The sequence below is a fragment of the Neltuma alba genome, unplaced genomic scaffold (genome assembly GCF_004799145.2).
Source record: "Neltuma alba isolate B1F8T4 unplaced genomic scaffold, ASM479914v2 tig00011396_pilon, whole genome shotgun sequence".
Lineage (NCBI taxonomy): Eukaryota > Viridiplantae > Streptophyta > Magnoliopsida > Fabales > Fabaceae > Neltuma > Neltuma alba.
The window spans coordinates 1505737-1523817 of NW_021636085.1; the positions used below are offsets into that span (position 1 = coordinate 1505737).

An 18081-nucleotide genomic window follows, 5' to 3' on the forward strand; every position below is an offset into this window, starting at 1 on the left:
ATGTGATCTTGAGGTCCATTTGGATTAACGATTAGAAAAGTAACTTATTATAAAATTATCAATTTACATGATATAATAATTTTAAATTATTTATAAGTTCCCGTTGATCTCATATATTTTCTTTTATTTTTTGATAATTTATTATAAGAGCATATTTGAAAATAAAAATATATTTTTAACTTATTTATTGCTTTCAACTAGTTTTAATAGATTTTTTGTTATTTACAAATTAGTTATTTGAGGCTTATAATAAGAATGAGAGAAGGTAGTAAATTTCTTAATATTTTCTCTCTCCATATTTTAAAAGCCATGAATTATAAGTAGCTAATTTTTATTCATAACTTATTATAGCTTTTTATACGAAAGTCAGATTGCTCCATCGTCAACCCAAATATCACAAATTTTTAAAATGTGCTTCCGCTTAAAAAAAAAAAAAATTATTGCCCTCCAAACATTGAGCCAAGCAAGCTCTTCATCTTCCTCGGCACGTTTGTTTGTGTGTTGGACTTTTGTGTTTTAAATTGTTTGTGTGTTGGACTTCTGTGTTTCATAGTTTTAATTTTTTTTTTCCTTGTTGTTTTTATAATTGTTGGGCGTTTTATTTTTCCTGCTTTTCCTTTGTTCCTTTCTGTTCTTGTGTTTCACATTTGCTTATTCCCAAAGGCTAGCCGCAGCAGACACACTTTTATGTGCTATCATTTTATTTTCAGTAATGAAATTGTCCCTCACAATAACTAAAAATTATTACATAAGGGAAAAGGAACATGAAAACAATTAAATCTTAATGTCTATATTCTAATAAGTTATAAATAAAAATATAGAATAACTTTGGTCTAGAGTTTTCACAATTTTTTTAATTCATTTTTGTAGAGTTTAGTCATTTATAGGATTTCATTCAAATTTTTTGAACTTTAATTTGTCCCGGATTTCATCTCGCGCGTGTGTTCCCCTCTTTGGTACGAAGAGTGTGTGTTTTTTTTGGTGTCAACAAGTCTTTATTGTTACTCCTTCTATCCTTAATATAATACCTAATTCTTGAGTTGGTTTTGATCTTAAACATAAGACCCATTTTTCATATTTATTAATTTTCTCTAAATTACTCCTATAGATACTCCTTCAACTATAATCAAATAGAAGAGGAGATGGGGTATTAAGAAAGATGATCATGATGTTTTAGGAAAAATGTGTACTTTTCTTATATATTAAGTAACTTACCTAATTTTTAATCTAATCAAATTAGTTATATGAGTTTTATATTAAGGATCGGAGAGTATTATTTTTGGCCAAAAGAAGGGAAAATGATAGAAAAATTACGCCTAAACTTAGAAATGTTAAAATGATCATTTGAATTTGTAAAATTCCAATTTTGTCACAAGCGACCATTTGATATTTATAAATTTATAAAATGACCATATTGTTCTTCTTTTTAGTTTTTATTTTTTAAAAAAGCCAAAACCCTCACTATTTTACAGGTTTTGGAGCTCCGGTGCTGGTAGCACAGTCGTCACCAGAGCTCTGACGACTGGCCGACAATTAGTCGCAAAAACTTCGACAGTTAGAAACAATTTTTTAAAAAAATTTTAAACTACAATATAACAGTTAACAACTTTTACAACGCTATTAACAACTTTAATATAACGGTTAGTAGGTCGCGAGAGCTCCAGTGATAGCCGTCACTGCTGACTCGGAGCTTCGGCAATCAACCAGCTAGTGAGGGGGCTTTGGTTTTTTAAAAAATAATAAATGAAATAAAAGACAACATAGTCATTTCAGTAAATTTATAAATGTCAAATTGATCACTTGTGATGAAATTGAGATTTTATAAATTCAAATGACTATTTTGATATTTCTAAGTTCAACTATATCTTTGTGTCATTTTCTCCCCCAAAAAAACCTTTTTTTTTAATAAAAATAAACTAAAAATTGGAATCGAAGTGTGGATGTTGCAGTCGAATTGCCTCCATGGATCTCTAAGCCCCGGCGGCATCACCAGTTCAGTCCAGCAGTTCTCCTTCCTCTTCTTTAAGCGATTCGTTCTTCTCCTCACTCCGTAGCGTGGTCTTCCCCTGCGACGGCGACGCAAGACAGCCTAGTGGCGCCTTCTTCGTCCTGCTTTTCAGTTCCAGTAGGTAAGTTTTTGTCCCGTTTGAGTTCGCACTTGACATGTTACTTGGGAGCCTTGAGGAGGTTCAGCTGATGAACACTTAAGCGTCGATTGAAATTGACATTCATCCTTCATGTTTAGGTAGAACCTCAAGTTCTTATTCGATTGGTGATTGGCATGCATTGCACCATTTTTATTGCCTTAGATAAAAATATTTCATTTTTCATTTCGAAATTTGTATATATTATCAAGTTTTGCTTTGGGTTGATGCAGAGCTAATTTCGTTTGTGACTTACTGTACAAATTTATGTTCAGATGGGTGACTTGCCCAAGAACCAAATTTTGCTCTTCATGGGATTGCTGCTGCTGGGTCAGTGGCTTTGGCAACAGCCCTCACTTATCCCTTGGATACCATTAAAGTATTTCACAGGTTGTAATTTGTCTTTTGTGGTGATCCATGATTACAAAATTCTTTTGAACTTACCTCTTCTTATCCAAAGGTTGGTTCAAGTTCTGGTAAGGAGTTGACCGCTGCCCAGGGGTTGATCAGAGTACAATCATTGTCGGGAAGTGCAGGTATACTGGTTTTTCCAAATAAGAAAAATAAAACAAAAGAACAGAAGGATGACTTAGTTAATTCTTAATTTGCTTTGGTTCAATTGCATATGGGATATTTTCATTTTTATCCCTGAGGTGAATCATTGCATAGTGCGTAATTGGATTACAAAACAACGCGTTTTCTTATCTGAACTTTTCATGTTTAACTGAGAACTATGGTTATTTTGGATTTTACAGGTCTTTACAGCGGATTTCGCTGGTTGGCATTAGGAAGGATTTTAGGTTTAGGGACACGTTCGGGGTCTATGAAATCTTGACTGCCTTTCATAAAGGTATCTTTTTTTAAATGAAAATATCAATTGGAAAGGTTAGCACTGCTTTGTTTTATAGGAATATGTCGTGCCCTTATATTTGTATATCTTTAACCATTCAAGCATCAAGTTGTAGCAGCCGTAGGTTGCACAGTTTTATATATATATATATATATATATATATTATATTGAAGATATTCTATGCTCATGCACACTTTGATGAGACATTTCTTGTTCTTAATGTGGTAACATATCCTTGTTAATTGTGTCACCTCAGGGCCTTTAGCAAGGATTTTCTACCCAAGCACTATCTATCTGGGTTCTTAATTTGTCATATATGATCAATTTGCGCTAACTTGTTTTGAGTGACATCGGTGGTCACAAATACATTTTAAACAGATGGTCGGGAAGGGAAGATAATGATGTATATGCATCTGAGGCCCTTATGGCTGGAATGGTAGCTGGCGCTGCAGAGGCACTTGTAAGCTCTCCATTTGAAATCATCAAGCTTCGTGCTCAGGTCACTTCTGCTTCTGTCATGCCACGCTCAACCTTTGCTTTGGAAAAGGGAGCCGGTGCACCTCTAATTGCAAGATTAATTAATGGGTGTTATCCAGACAAGAGGTCTTTGAACCATTATGTTGGACTCATTTCCATGTCGTGCCCTTATTATTTGTATATCTTTAACCATTCAAGCATCAAGTTGTAGCAGCCGTAGGTTGCACAGTTTTATATATATATATATATATATATATATATATATTGAAGATATTCTATGCTCATGCACACTTTGATGAGACATTTCTTGTTCTTAATGTGGTAACATATCCTTGTTAATTGTGTCACCTCAGGGCCTTTAGCAAGGATTTTCTACCCAAGCACTATCTATCTGGGTTCTTAATTTGTCATATATGATCAATTTGCGCTAACTTGTTTTGAGTGACATCGGTGGTCACAAATACATTTTAAACAGATGGTCGGGAAGATAATTGTGTATGCATCTGAAGCCCTTATGGCTGGAATGGTAGCTGGCGCTGCAGAGGCACTTGTAAGCTCTCCATTTGAAATCATCAAGCTTCGTGCTCAGGTCACTTCTGCTTCTGTCATGCCACGCTCAACCTTTGCTTTGGAAAAGGGAACCGGTGCACCTCTAATTGCAAGATTAATTAATGGGTGTTATCCAGACAAGAGGTCTTTGAACCATTATGTTGGACTCATTTCCACCCTAACAACCAAAAGTTCAAACGTAGCAGGTGCTCTATTGGAATATCCATGGACAATGACTGGATCTGGGAAGCCACCCTCAGTTTGCCATGTGAGGAGGCCTTCAGACATTATATCTTTGGAAGGATGGGGGACGTTATGGAGAGGAATTCGTTCTGGTGTTGCTCGAGATTCTGTATTTGGTGGTGTATTTTTTTCTAGCTGGCAATTCTTGCATCAAGCACTGCTTGATTGGAAAGCTGCAGGAATGGATCCTCCGCCCAGGTTCATTTTTTGGACATTGGAGTTTTTGTCTTTTAAGTTTTTCAAAACAGAATTCTTCCTTCTGCTTTGCCTAAGTTTGACACTTTAAATTGTACCCAGTATTCTGTTTGGTTTGTGGAAGAATCTTAATTTACGAGAAGTCAGATCACAATTGATGATATTTAACACCCCATAACAGATGATATCTAACACAGTTTATCAATTTTCTGGCATTAACTCTTACCTTTTGATCACATGTCATGCGAAGTCGCAAAAAAGGAAGTAGTAAATAGAGTATGAGGTCCATTTGCTTAGATTATCATAAGCTTCCAACTGGTAGGAATCCAAATAGTATCTGGACTTGCTTGTGAGTCCTCGTGTGCAAAGTGGATATCTTGCCAACAAATGGCATTAGATTATTTTTCTTTAGATTATTTTTCTTTGTAGGCATCATGCATACTAAATATATTTGTATGAATTAGGGCATAACTATGGTATTCATGAATAAATTTGGTTAAGAAATCATACATATAGTACAAGCATAGCTTTTTATGGGCTGAAAGGTTGCAAAGACTCGTATTTGGCATAGCTGGATATCTGCTACTATGAATTAGGGTACTATTCTGAAGTTTGGCTCTTGCCTAGTTGGCAATCTGGAAACACCACTAATGCAAATTTTTACAAGTTTTTAAATAAAAATCAAAGCCATTCAAACTGATACAGGGGTTTCTTTGTTTCATTGAACTTTTCATGTGAGCTTTACTCTTAAATTTGATTTGCAAATGAGGTTAGTGGCTTTTGAATACTTGGATGTATTTGAATATCCATCAAGGAATCCAGTAGTGGACCCGGCTAATGTCAAGCAAGTTTAATTGTCTTTTGTTAAAGTAAGTTTTGCTTGCTCAGGACAAATGAAGAAATTGGAACATTGTCTCCTTTGACTGTGAACCTTTCTGCTGGATTCTCAGCATCAATTGCTGCTGCTGCTTCTCACGGTTTTGATACTGCACGAAGTAGATCACAGTGTACTGTGCTACCAAAGGTATAGTCACTTCTACTAAAAGTTTCAACTTTAAAAACTAAGTGCATTGTTGTCTCGGGTTTACCTTTTTCCCTAGTCTCACATGACTTGTTAATTTACCCTAGTATGAGACAGAAAAATTTAAGTTGAAGCCTAAATGTTAAGAGATAATGATTTTGTGATAGAAACTACAAAACATGATGAAGCTCCATCCTAGGAGTTGGCAAGAAGCACAAATTTTGGAATTCTTAAGGAAGACCTCAGATTTGAGTTTTAGGTGAGGGCAGATAATCGGCCTTGTGGTGCACAACCCTTAAAAAAAAATAATAATAATTAAAGCTTGTTCGGTACCATTGGGTTCCTGTCATCTGAGGTGATCTTTTCTGATTCTCACAGTTGGTGTAATTTGTTGTTAGTCAATCCTTGAAAGTTGAGAGACAGCACTGATTTTGCTGAGTCATATTCTTTAGTATAACATTACTCAGATCTTAATATTTCTTCACTTGGACTAGCAAAGGCATACAAACTAGTGGATAATCACTGAGCATCTAGAAGTTAAGACACAGTTTTTGATGATGCAATGCCTTATGGTGAATATTATTTCGTAAATTCAATTCACTACGACAGTAACTTCATACATGTTGCCAACCAATCTCGCCTGTAAGATCAGATACTTGGAGCTTTGTAACTCTTGTTAATATTTTTTGTAATTTGGTGAAATTAAATTTGAGTAAACATTAAAATGATCTAAAATAATAGTTTTTTGTTTTGTTTCTTCATCTATTCTGATTGTTTGAGTTGAGGGGATCTGAATTTAGAACGTGGAATTTTTTCCTCAAGTTTTTATTTTTGTTGAGAAGGCTCTTCTTTTTTTTAATTCCCTCATACGATATTTATGAAAGGCTCCTTTGAAGTTGGGGATTTGAATTTATAATTTGGATTTTCTCCTAATGAGACCTTGTAAACAATTGATGTTTACGTTAGCAATATTAAATTTTTAGTTTCCCATGTCTTCTTATTATAGCAGTCTTCTCTTGAAGAAGAATAAAATGTATTTCAATAGAAAAGTGACTGGATTCTAGAGTATTTTATTAGTGGAGGTATGTAGGCACCCTTACATCATTCAGTAGTCTACATAATATGCTTTGGAAGAATATTTAAATTGACCCTTTTCTTCTCTTATCAGATGTTATAAACAACATAGTAGAGAACAGCAGCAGCAGCAGCCATGTCCAAGCAAGATGTTGTACATAATATACAACAACAGCAACAATAACTGTGTATAGGATGCTTAAGTATTATGGCTGATACGTAAAGAAATAAATAAAGAAAAACAAATATCAGCAGTTCTTATCATACCAAAAAAGAAATCATTTGTTCGTGTTTTACAGCTTATACCTTTACTTTTATTCGGAGACTACGGTAACATGGAATCCAGTCTCCTATTGAATAGTATATGGTGTTTTAGGAGTTACTCCCTCCGTCCCTAAATATAGGTCTCAGTTTATCTGAACACGCGAACCAAGGAAACACTAAAACCTCCGTGATGTGCAAGTATTAACCTTTTTCTTTCTGAACATGCCCTTAATTAAATGCCTATCTGGAAAGTGCATCCAGTGGTAATTTTAATTTGCTATAAGGGTATTTTAGATAAAATTCATTAATTACATCTAGAATTTTGAATTGAGACTTGCATTTGTGCACAAAATTAATATGAAATTTAAGACTTACAAATACGGATGGAGGGAGCACTTAAAGTACATTAACAGCTCCCTATTGGGGTTATTCACTCTACTGAAAAAACCATCTATTGATATCAGTATTAGAGGTTGGTTTAAAAGGGTTATTTGTGAGGAAAACAAGTAAATTGTTGCATAGAGTAGCTGATTGGGATGTTGCCTTTCTAATGGCAGCCAGCTGATTAAAAATCAAGGTTGTATGGGATGGATAGTCCCATATTAAGTAGTATGAGATGTTCTATGAAATACTTATTGAGCTGGTTTCCTTACTTCAATGGCTGTTTTTTGGGGAAGCATTCTCCATCCGACTTAGTGTTCATCAAGTTTTCTTTTTGTTGAAGGAGGGTTCATCAATGTTGTCTAATGCATACCTTACATACATACATGTGTGTGTGTGTGTGGCCCTCAGTTTTCTTATTAAATCCTTTTGGCGCAGAGCACAAGAGTATCTTGTCCTCTCTCGTGGATTGTTTTCTATTTGTTTGGACTCCATCACTTGTGAGGCAAGTTGTCTTTTCCTTGGCCATTTGGGTGTATCTTTTGAAGTGGGGTTGACTTAGTTTGAACTTTTCTGTTGACTTATTGATGGTTGCATGGATAGAAGAATCAATGGTTTTAGCATAAATTAACTTCACTCAAAAGCTACATAGTTATTGGCCTCACAATCATGCCTGCTAGTTGCAACTTTTTGCCAATGCTTTTTTTAAGGGAAAAAGAAGCCATCATCATACCTAGAAAACAAGCAAGCCAAGGAAGGTCAAGAGGGTTGGGATGGGTACATGTCAAACACCTGCCTGCTCCCTTTATGTCTTTATTTACACATAAATTTTGTTTCAAACAACCCAAAGCTTTGTGAGCAAGTTGAGAAAAACTAGGCCCATTGGGAAATGGTTTCATGACCTGTGTAATCATTATAGCTTTCAATTTGATTTGGCATTTTCGGCTTTGCCATGTCCAAACAAGAAGCATGTAGTTTCTGTTACTGTCATATATGGATAGCAGTTAGACACTTCTCTTTTGGGTATTTCTGATGGAGTTAACAGGTCATGTAGGGAAATTCCCCCAAAGTTCTTATTATCCAGTCATTTGTCAAGCTCTTGTTGGAGGTCAAAATTATATCTTGATCCAGTTTTCCCAATTTTTGAAGGGTGTGAATGATACACACAAACACATATGAAACTTGGTCTGTAGTGAGATTTAATTATGTGGGATTGAGAGGGACAGAGTCTAATAATGTATTGCTGGTAATGATGCTGTTGGTGGCTTTGAAGTTGCCACTGAAAAACACATGCACCTCTCTCTCTCTCTCTGAGTCTGTGTTTGTCCATCTCTATCTCTCTCTTTATTATGTTAAGGCGCATGTGGAATGTTAATAACGAAGAGGAGCACGAGTGAGATGATTAGGAGGCTCAGTGGTTACGAGCTGATTAAGCAATGAAATACTATTATTATAAACACACACACTTTTTAAAGCCATGAAGCAGATGGAGCCTCCCAGGCCAACATTTTTTTCTTTTTGGCCAATCAAGATCGATTTCCTTGCATAAGGACAAAACCCCGTTTCCTTTTATTTCTATATTTTAATTTTCACCAAGTACGAAGTTTCAGATGTTGGATTCTATTGCAAGGTAAGGTTCAATAATAAAAGTTTAAAATAGAAGTACTTTTTTTATATATTGTGTAGTGTTCGGTATTACTAGGTTACGTTTAAGTATTATTGAATTCAGTTGAAAGTAAGTCCCTCAATATGATTTTTTTCGATCTAAAAATTAAAGCTCAAAGTTTTTACCCAAAAAAAAAAAATTTAAAGCTCAAACTATCATTTTCACTTGAGAGAAATCGAATCTTTTCCCTTCAACTTAACCACGGTTGGCTACAAGTATTATTATTATTATTTAGGGTTTTCAATTTGAAGATTAATTAAAGGAGCACATAGAATAAATATTCAAATCAGAGGATTATCTCTTTGGACTTTTGGTTTCTAATAATACAAGATATTCCACTGACTTAAATATGTGAATAACTCTTTCATTGAAAGAGGTTGAATACGTGCAAATAAAGGTGAGAAATTTTAGGGTAATTTTGACCAATTGCTTTGACATTTAACATGCATTTTCACACCAACAAGAATAAAAAATCGGCGTATAATTCATAAGGTCATAAGTTTGTATCTTACTGTTGATATGAAGACCTTGTTGATGAGCGATCTGTGCATGTCTTAGCCCTTGTAAGACCACGAGACCCAACTCACCTAAAATTTTTTATTATAAAAAAATTAACATGCATTTTCATGAATAAAAATAAATCTTATTTATGAAAAATAAAATTTTTATGAGTAAATAAACTTATTAAATATATCAATTAATAATATTGTGGAATAAGCAAAAACATGTCAACATGCTTGTTGACTATTAAGTTATGTTTTCTTTTTTCATAAACTCAATAAAGGATTGCCTTGTTCATCCATGTCTATCATCAAGCCTACTTTTCTATTTATTTATTTATTGGTTTTGGAGGTCAATGAATGAAACCTACATGGTGGAAAGGAGACATGTGACTTGCGATTAATAAAAAGGTGGTTCATAATTGAATTTCTACTTACTTGTATAGTTGTGAACCTATGACTTGAAACACAAGGTTATACTTCAGATACATTATTTTCTTTATGAGTTTGTGATTGTAATTATCGTAAATGTGAACATGAAGGAAAACAATGTGCTCAATGCCAACACAAGTATAGTTCCCATTGGTCTACCTCAAAAGCTAATACCATAAAAAATTGTGTATATGTTTCTGATATCCTTCAGATCTCATTTCCTATATCTCATTTCTCTTTATTTTTATTTCAACTCTAACAAGAAAATATTTGTTTATTAGAGTAGTATTCCGTCCGATCCTAAATATAAAAATTAATATATGATTTTTTTAATTTTAAATATAAAATCTCAATTTTATTTTGTCTTTTAAATTTATAATTTTTTTTTAAATTATTCATATTAAAAAAATTTAATTGAAAGAGTAGTTTCCTATATAGATAATCAAATCTTAAAATTCAGAAAGCAGTTACGTACATGAGTATTGACAGATCATCTACTAATAATAGAATTTGAATCATGCCCCTTGTAAGGTACAAGTCACATCTTTGCTGACTAGACTAATTTTCATCGATATTTATTATACTCTTTCTGATTAATTCTAAATGCACAAGTCCAATAACTTATTTATATATATTTAGAAAACTAATTAAATTATTTATTTGTAAAAAAGTACGTGTTATTTTTCTTAAAATACTACATCCAATCTTTAATATAAAAACTAGTTAACTAATTTGAGTATATTAAAAAAATTAATTAAGTTAGTTATTTATAATAAATATATGTTACTTTTTTAAAAATATTATTGCTAATCAATTGTATTGGTTAGAACTACTATTATTACAAGAATCATCTTTGAAAAAAATGGATAAATATGAGGGGCAAAATAAATTAGGGTTTTATATTTAAAACCAAAATAAAAGTCAAACGAGCTTTTATATTAAGGACCGAAAGCAATATCTTTTTTAATCACTTACATTTAATCTACTCCATCAATGAAAAATTCTTTTTAACATGAGCAATTAATAAAGGATAGTTTGAGAGGAAATTATAAATTTGAGGGATAAAAAAGATTATAATATTATATTTAGAATTCAAACAAATTCGGTAACTAACTATTATATTTACCACTAATTAGAGGGAGTATTTTATTTATGTGAGGATTAGAAACCTACATGAAAATGTATGTTGTACGTGGATTATTGATCTGAGCTTTCATTATTTTGAAGTTTTAAAAAAATGTATATTAGTGTTTCTTAATTAAAGGGAACTAAAAGTAAGTGGCCCAAATGCATGATTAAATGTACTAAAGTTGGAGAACTGAAAGCAACTTCAAAATAGTGTTATTTCATGTAGTATGGCCTAAATATCTGACAATCATTAACAATGGTGTCAAATCATGGTAAAAATATTACACGACCAAATGCCCATAATTAATATTCATCTCCATATATATTTTTGCTTCAATTGACATTTAAATTAAAAAAAATTAATTTAATCATCATTCATCCCTAATGATATCCACATATGATTAACCCCATTTTTTGGAATCTTCTAACTTGGAATCCATCATATAAGTTCACCCCATTAATCAAGAGCTTAAAAAAGAAAAGGACATAATATTGTCCTAAAATTACAAACTAATTGCTTGGTCATTATCTTGTCTGCTCAAGTGGGATATACATGAATACCACCTTGTGGATATTACCATGTTGTGACAAACATAAGCATATAAATAAAAAATTACAATATATAGTGCTTGTGATGATGCTTCTAAAGCATGCCAATATATATGCTTGCATCACACATGACTTGATGCTTCCCTAAGCAGTCACCAATTTATAAATGATATATATGAGCCAAAAAATAATAATTAGTAAAAAAATTTAAAAAATATTGAAAATAAAAAAAAATAGAGAGGGAGCGAGAATATTGGGGAGAGCAATATATTGTGAAACAAGACAAGTACCAAATACAGCCATCAAAGCAGTAGGGCAAAAGCTATAAAGGCTAATAGGATTATTGCCACAACAATATGCTCAGTTTCAAAGCTTTCCCCCTTCTCACAGTGCTCAATGGGCTCCACAATCTCCTCTTCACGTTTCCATGAACTTATTTATAATTAATAATAATATTTTCTATATATATATTCCCCTATACATATAAATATATATACACACAAACGTATATGCATCCACAATGCCTCCACGTGAGATCACTCCCAATGCTTTGAAAGTATACCAACGAATCATCCTCTTCTTCTACTTGCAACTCAAGTTTCCCCCTTCTCTAGGTCTCTTTCTTCAAGAAATTAAATAAACCCCACCTCAAGTGCATATCAATTTAAACATCCTATTTATGTGGCAAGATAAACTGTCCAATGCTTGAAATAACAATTTTTTCAAGATAAACTATTCGTAATTCTTAATATAAAAGCTAGTTTGACATTCAATTTGGTCTTAAATATAGGACTCTAATATACTTCGTTTCTCATATTTATCCATTTTTTCAAAATAATTATTATAATAATTACATATATTAAATGTTTTATCAAACAATAGTTCTAGGTAATACACATGATTAGTTAGAATATCTATTTCATATAAATAATTAACTTAATAAACTTTCCTAATATATTCAAATTAGTCAACTAATTCTTATATTAAGAATCAGAAATAGCATGTGTGTGAGTATATAAAAAGAAGCATATTTTTAACGGGTTTCGAGAGTATTTTTACTTTCACGTTATTCTCTCAAGAGCATTGAGTATTTTAAATCATCAAGTGATGCAATTCTCTATTGAAGTATTAAAAGAAGAACAATGTTACCTTTTTTGCTAAACATCTATTATTTTGATAGATAGTTGAATGAAAAAATTGCAGAAAAGGCTTCCAAAAATTATAAACAAGTACTCTATAAAACTTTAATACCAATTAAATAAACAATTACAAATAAATGTCAAGAGACTAATATTATTTCTTACCCTTTAAAAAAACTAAAATAACATTTTAACTAACTAATTTGACTGGCTATTAATTAGGTGATGATGGAACCACCATCGTCGATAAACAACACTGATAAGTAATTAAAGTATCACATTATTTTAATTCACAGCTTAGCCAACATAAAAACATATTTAATTACAAAATCTTGAATACATCAGTTAAGTTGTAAATTTTTTTAAGAGAAAACTTATAATTTATAACACCATTTTAATTTGTGTGAAAAATACATATTCACCTACAAATCTTGGATACATTAGTTGAGTTGTAAATTTTTAAAGGGAGACTTCTAAATTTTGGAGGATGATTTATAAATTATCACACGTTAAATAAAACAATAAACACACTAGTTAAGTTGTAAACTTATGGAGGGTTGTGAATTTTAAAATTTGACTTGTAAATTGTGTGTGAATATTTGTAAATAATATTGATATTTAAGTTATTAAATCTCAAAGTATCAATACTTCAAGTATTATAATAAAAATATTTTTTTTAATAACTTACAAACATTATCATCAACAAAGTAATTGTTCACCTGGCTAGGGGTATTCAAGGCCGGCCCGTCCCGGTCGGCCCATTCCGGTCCCGGTCTTATTGGGACGGGACGGATCCGTCCCGAAATTTTTCGGGACGGGACAAACCGGGACGGGATGGGACACGGGACGGGGTCGTCCTGTCCTGGTTCTTTTTTCTTTTAATTTTTTTAATTTTTTTAATTTTTTTAATTTTTTTAATTTTTTTAATTTTTTATCCTATTTATATAATATCATTTTTTTCATATTTTTTTAAGATTTGAGACTATTGTATGGAACTATAGATATATTTATTTAGAGTTTTTATATTTGTTAATGATATGAGATTATTGATTATTAGAATTTTTAGTAAGTTTTTATTGTGTTAAAAGCTTTTGTTTAGAGTTTTTAATGATTATTATATGTAATATTTTGAGCTTTTGTTTAAGAGTGCCCAAACAAATAAAAAAAATAAAAAGATGTTTTTTATAAGGTTTAAGCCCAAAAAAATATAATTAAAAAATTCATATTTTATTAAAAAAATTTTAAAATTTTTTTAAAAAATTAAAAAATTTAAAAAAAAAATGTTCGGGACGTCTCGGTCCCGTCCCGACCGAGACCGGGACAACCCCGAGACGGGTCGGAACACGGGACAGAAAATCTGTCATGTTACTGTTCATCGGGACGGAACCGGGACGGGCCTGTCCCGGTCCCGATCCGTCCCGTGAACAGCCCTAGCTACCAATCAGTCAAAATGGTTGGTTAAAATAGGATTTTATCCTTTTTCATTGGTAAGAAATAACATTAGCCTATGGGCATTATTTGTAACTTTTATAACTCAATTGGTTTTAACTTTTTTGGGGTACTTTTTTGTAATTTTCTTTGATATTTTTCGATATTTTCTCTATCAAATAACTGTTAAAATAACCGATGCTTATCGAGACAATATTGTCTCACTTGATAGTTCTGGATACCCAATGCCCTTTAAGAAAATAGTTCAAGAATAAAATACCCCTTTAGCCCTTATTATCAAGTTATTATTATTGAGTCATAAATAGTGCAAACTATTTTAGATTTAATGCAATTAATGCATAGAATACATTATATAGGAAAAGTTCATCAATAGCTAAGTACAATAATACTAGTAGTATCTTGTTTTTTAATACAATAATTGATAATTGATGGGAACTCATTATGAAGAGATTGAGGGCTTTTTTTTTAATTTAAGAAAAAAGTGATTTTAGTTAACACTTAAAAGTTTTGTACTTTTCTCATATTTAGCCTAACTGAAATCACTTTTTTTAACCTAAAACAAAATAAAAATAATAAATTTGAATATAAATATACCAATAGGGATTGGTCAAAAGGTTTTGATAAGATCTCGAATTTAAATTCATGTGAATGCAAAAAAAAAAAAAAAAGGTATTAGGGAGAGCTACTCTTATTTGAAGCTGAGAACATTCAAATCTAACCTGATCATTAGATATCAAATATTCTTTTAAAAATATCGAATACAAATTTAGTGGTTGTCACAATTGCGGCAGTTTTATGATTATTGCTTATTTAGTAGTGTTATGATAAGATTTTATTTGCATATAGTAGTATTGCATTTATCCAATTGAATCAAAGGTTCATGCAGCAACAGGAGAAAGAAAGAAATGCTGCTGATAACGAAGGATATTAGCCATGATGATGATCCCTTTGGCTGCATTATTTTCTCTCATGTGTGTGTGTTAGTGGCTATGAGCATCCCACTTGATGATGATATGTACAAAAGAAAATTTCCAAAGAAACCTCAATGTGGGATCTTTCAAAGGCATAACGTCACCCTGCACATTTCGCTTTTGTCCGTAGATTTCACACTTAGTGCCCCACTTCAAATCCCCTATTACACCTCTATAGCAGCCTTCACTGATGATTGCAATATTAATATACGGCAGCCATTTATATATATTGGATTTAATTTATTAACTACATATATATGTAGAGGAATTAATTAGTAACTATATATCGATAGATTGTGATAAGAAAATTTAATTAGATGCAAGAATAGTCAAAAAAAGTTGGATCATGAATATTAAGTGAACTTTTTTTTCCTTGTTGATAAGTGTCTAGTGACTGCAGTAAGTAGTCTTGCAATTAAGTTGGGAACAAGCTATCTGCTATATATGATATTTCTTTTTTTCCTTTTTTTTTTTTTTTTTGGGAGAAGTGGAGGGAAGAAAAGGTAATTATGATGCATTTGCACAATGCAGCTAAAGCTAGCCTGGCTAATTTAATGGGGAAGGCTGATTTCATCAAGATCATCCAGTGACAAGAAAACTTCATCCAAACAAGACAGCTCAGTTCCTCCATCATTATCATCGTCGTCACGCTCGTAAACTCGACAGATCACCCATTTACAGTAATCCTGAAAACCCAAGAACACTTACATATCAGAATGATCAGAGACTTCAATTATATAATCTGAACTGTGAGAATCTTGGTGACTTGTACTATTCGTGTGTGTGTGTGTGTTGTGCTTACTGTTTTAGATTTTCTCCTTGAGGATCTGCTAGAGGAAGAAGAGGAGGAGGAGGAAGAAGAAGAATCAGATAGACGATATTCCTGCATTATCCAATTGGTTTTGATACCAGAAGGAGCTTCTCCCATGAAGAACATGAAATATTTCTTCACTCCAACAAGGTTACTTCCTGAGCTTGTAACTATTGGCTCTTCCATTCCCATTGGTTTCCAATAGCCATTATTAGTGACCCTATTCTGCGTCCTTCTGCTGAAGTAGTACCATTGATTGCCTTCACCTAAAGCCTTGCCTGCAAAAATCATCAAACACCCTCAATACTTCATTGCTCTATTTCTGCTACTCACACGGAAAAGGAAAATATTCTCAACTTGACCTCATCCCCCCACATTCTCTCTTTCAATTTAATCCCTCACTTAGATGCAAAACCAAAGCTTGCGACTTATTGACTTGGCTGTATAATAGTTTGCATTCCTATAACACCCATGTCATCAATAATAGTTGAACAGATTAGTAGGGAGCCAACTGAGAAAATAGGATATCTATATAAGCACACATACCATGGAGGTCCCAAGGATCATAGGGGAAGAGGTCAAGATCAGGGATGACATCTGGGTGGCAAGGCAAGAGGGAAGCTTTTCTGTGAAGGAAGTGGACAACGAGCTCTTCATCTGAAGGATAAAAGCGAAACCCAGGAGGAAGATTGACATTCCTGTGATGCTCTGGATCTCCCATATATGTATATTAAAAAGAAGCTTATAGCAGCTTGAAAAGACCTAGAAGAAGAGGAAGAGTGAGAGCTAGAAGCGATATCAGAGTGAGAGAGGGGAAAAAGAGCAAAAATGGAAGATGAAGATGGGTGAGAAGGAATATAAGGTTTGAATTTATAGAAGATCAGAGAGAGAGAGAGAGAGAGAGATGGCGTGAAAGTGAAGGTGGTGTTGAATCTGATGGATGGATATAACGTACGTATATCAGAGACGCAAATTAAGAAGCACAGAGGAATTGAAGGTAGGAAGCAAGAGGGGGAGGCGGCTGATATCTAACGGAACCTGATATGTATATATAGAGAGAGATTGATAGATAGTCCCAACAAACAAAGCAAACAAAACGGGATCAATCTCCTAAAGTGTGTGTTGGAGGGAGCGGCTAGCTGGTGGCAGAAATTAAAGCTAGGGTGGCATACCCAATTCCTTTACAAGTGTTTTTTTTCTTCTTTAATTTCACTTGTATAATATATATATATATATATATCCATGCATGTTGTTTGAGAAATTTCTTTCCAAAGCAAATTTGATTAACTATTTAGTTATAATTATATGAGTAGTGCATATGTCAAAAATGACTTTTTCCTAATATAATAATATGTGTTTATTATTATTAATCAGCTTGGTCTTCTGACTTTTTAATGTTGTTTTTGACATATTGGCTATTGGGGAAGACATTCTTAGATCTTGTCTAGGCTTTTGGGCTATTTAAGTAATATTATGTTATATATATTCTAAAACTTTGAGAAAACTGAGATATCTCTCACCCTCCCTCTCTCTCTACACACACACTATAATGAGTTGAACTTTGGAATGTCTCCAAGTTTGATAATGAGTGGGATTTTTTTCATCAAAGACTATAACGTTTTTATAAATAGCTATGGACTCTTAAATTGTATAGTAAAAGTCAAGATTTTAATTTTAATTTTTTTATTTGAAATTAAAATTTAATTGACAAGGTTATGAATTTAACACCTACCCAAAGGCTTAGGCTTCATTAATGTGAATTGTGAAAAAATGTATTTTCGTGGCGTACAAAAAAATATATTAAATTATTTATTATATTGTTATAGTTATTACCAAATGAATTTATATCTATAAAATCATAATTAATTTCTTATTTTTATATTATTAAATATTTTTATTATTATAATTTCATCTCGCTTGTGTATTAAATTATGAAGATGGTGGTAATTCCCTCTTTTTTTTAATATATGTTTTGAGGAAAAATGAAAGAAAATTCGGAATGTGGGAGCATGATGCATCACACTTCATGCTGATATCATGCACCGGCAGCAATACACGTGGCAAACATGAGTATGAGCTTGGTCATGGACCAATTGAACTGGTGTGACCCACCCTCTTGGGGGGTCCCCTAGCCTTATTCATGATTATTAATATTAATTCATTCTCATATATTTTTATTTTAATTTAGTAATCTTCCATTCAATGGCAACTTTGTTTTTCACCCCTAACACTTTCATG

The 18081-nt window shown here is 32.5% G+C and overlaps 2 protein-coding genes and 1 long non-coding RNA gene across 3 annotated transcripts; 2 read left to right on the forward strand and 1 right to left on the reverse strand.

Moving 5' to 3' along the window:
* Positions 1–2419: 2419 nt before the first annotated feature.
* LOC114712782 (uncharacterized) lies at positions 2420–5488 on the forward strand. The gene is given in 8 exon segments (XM_028897318.1): positions 2420–2441; positions 2444–2544; positions 2605–2680; positions 2900–2953; positions 2956–2994; positions 3947–3962; positions 3964–4461; positions 5347–5488. Coding segments are annotated over 8 exon segments (948 nt in total).
* Positions 5489–6258: 770 nt separating this feature from the next.
* Positions 6259–6827, forward strand: LOC114712707 (uncharacterized). The gene is made up of 2 exons (XR_003737263.1): positions 6259–6561; positions 6648–6827. It is a non-coding gene; the product is annotated as an uncharacterized LOC114712707 (long non-coding RNA).
* Positions 6828–15358: 8531 nt separating this feature from the next.
* On the reverse strand, positions 15359–16854 carry LOC114712820 (NAC domain-containing protein 104-like). The gene is made up of 3 exons (XM_028897368.1): positions 16390–16854; positions 15835–16121; positions 15359–15718 (listed from the first exon to the last, which is right to left on the reverse strand). The coding sequence occupies exons 1-3, from the start codon at positions 16562–16564 to the stop codon at positions 15584–15586; spliced, it is 597 nt and encodes a 198-aa protein (XP_028753201.1). The 5' UTR covers positions 16565–16854; the 3' UTR covers positions 15359–15583.
* Positions 16855–18081: the final 1227 nt, after the last annotated feature.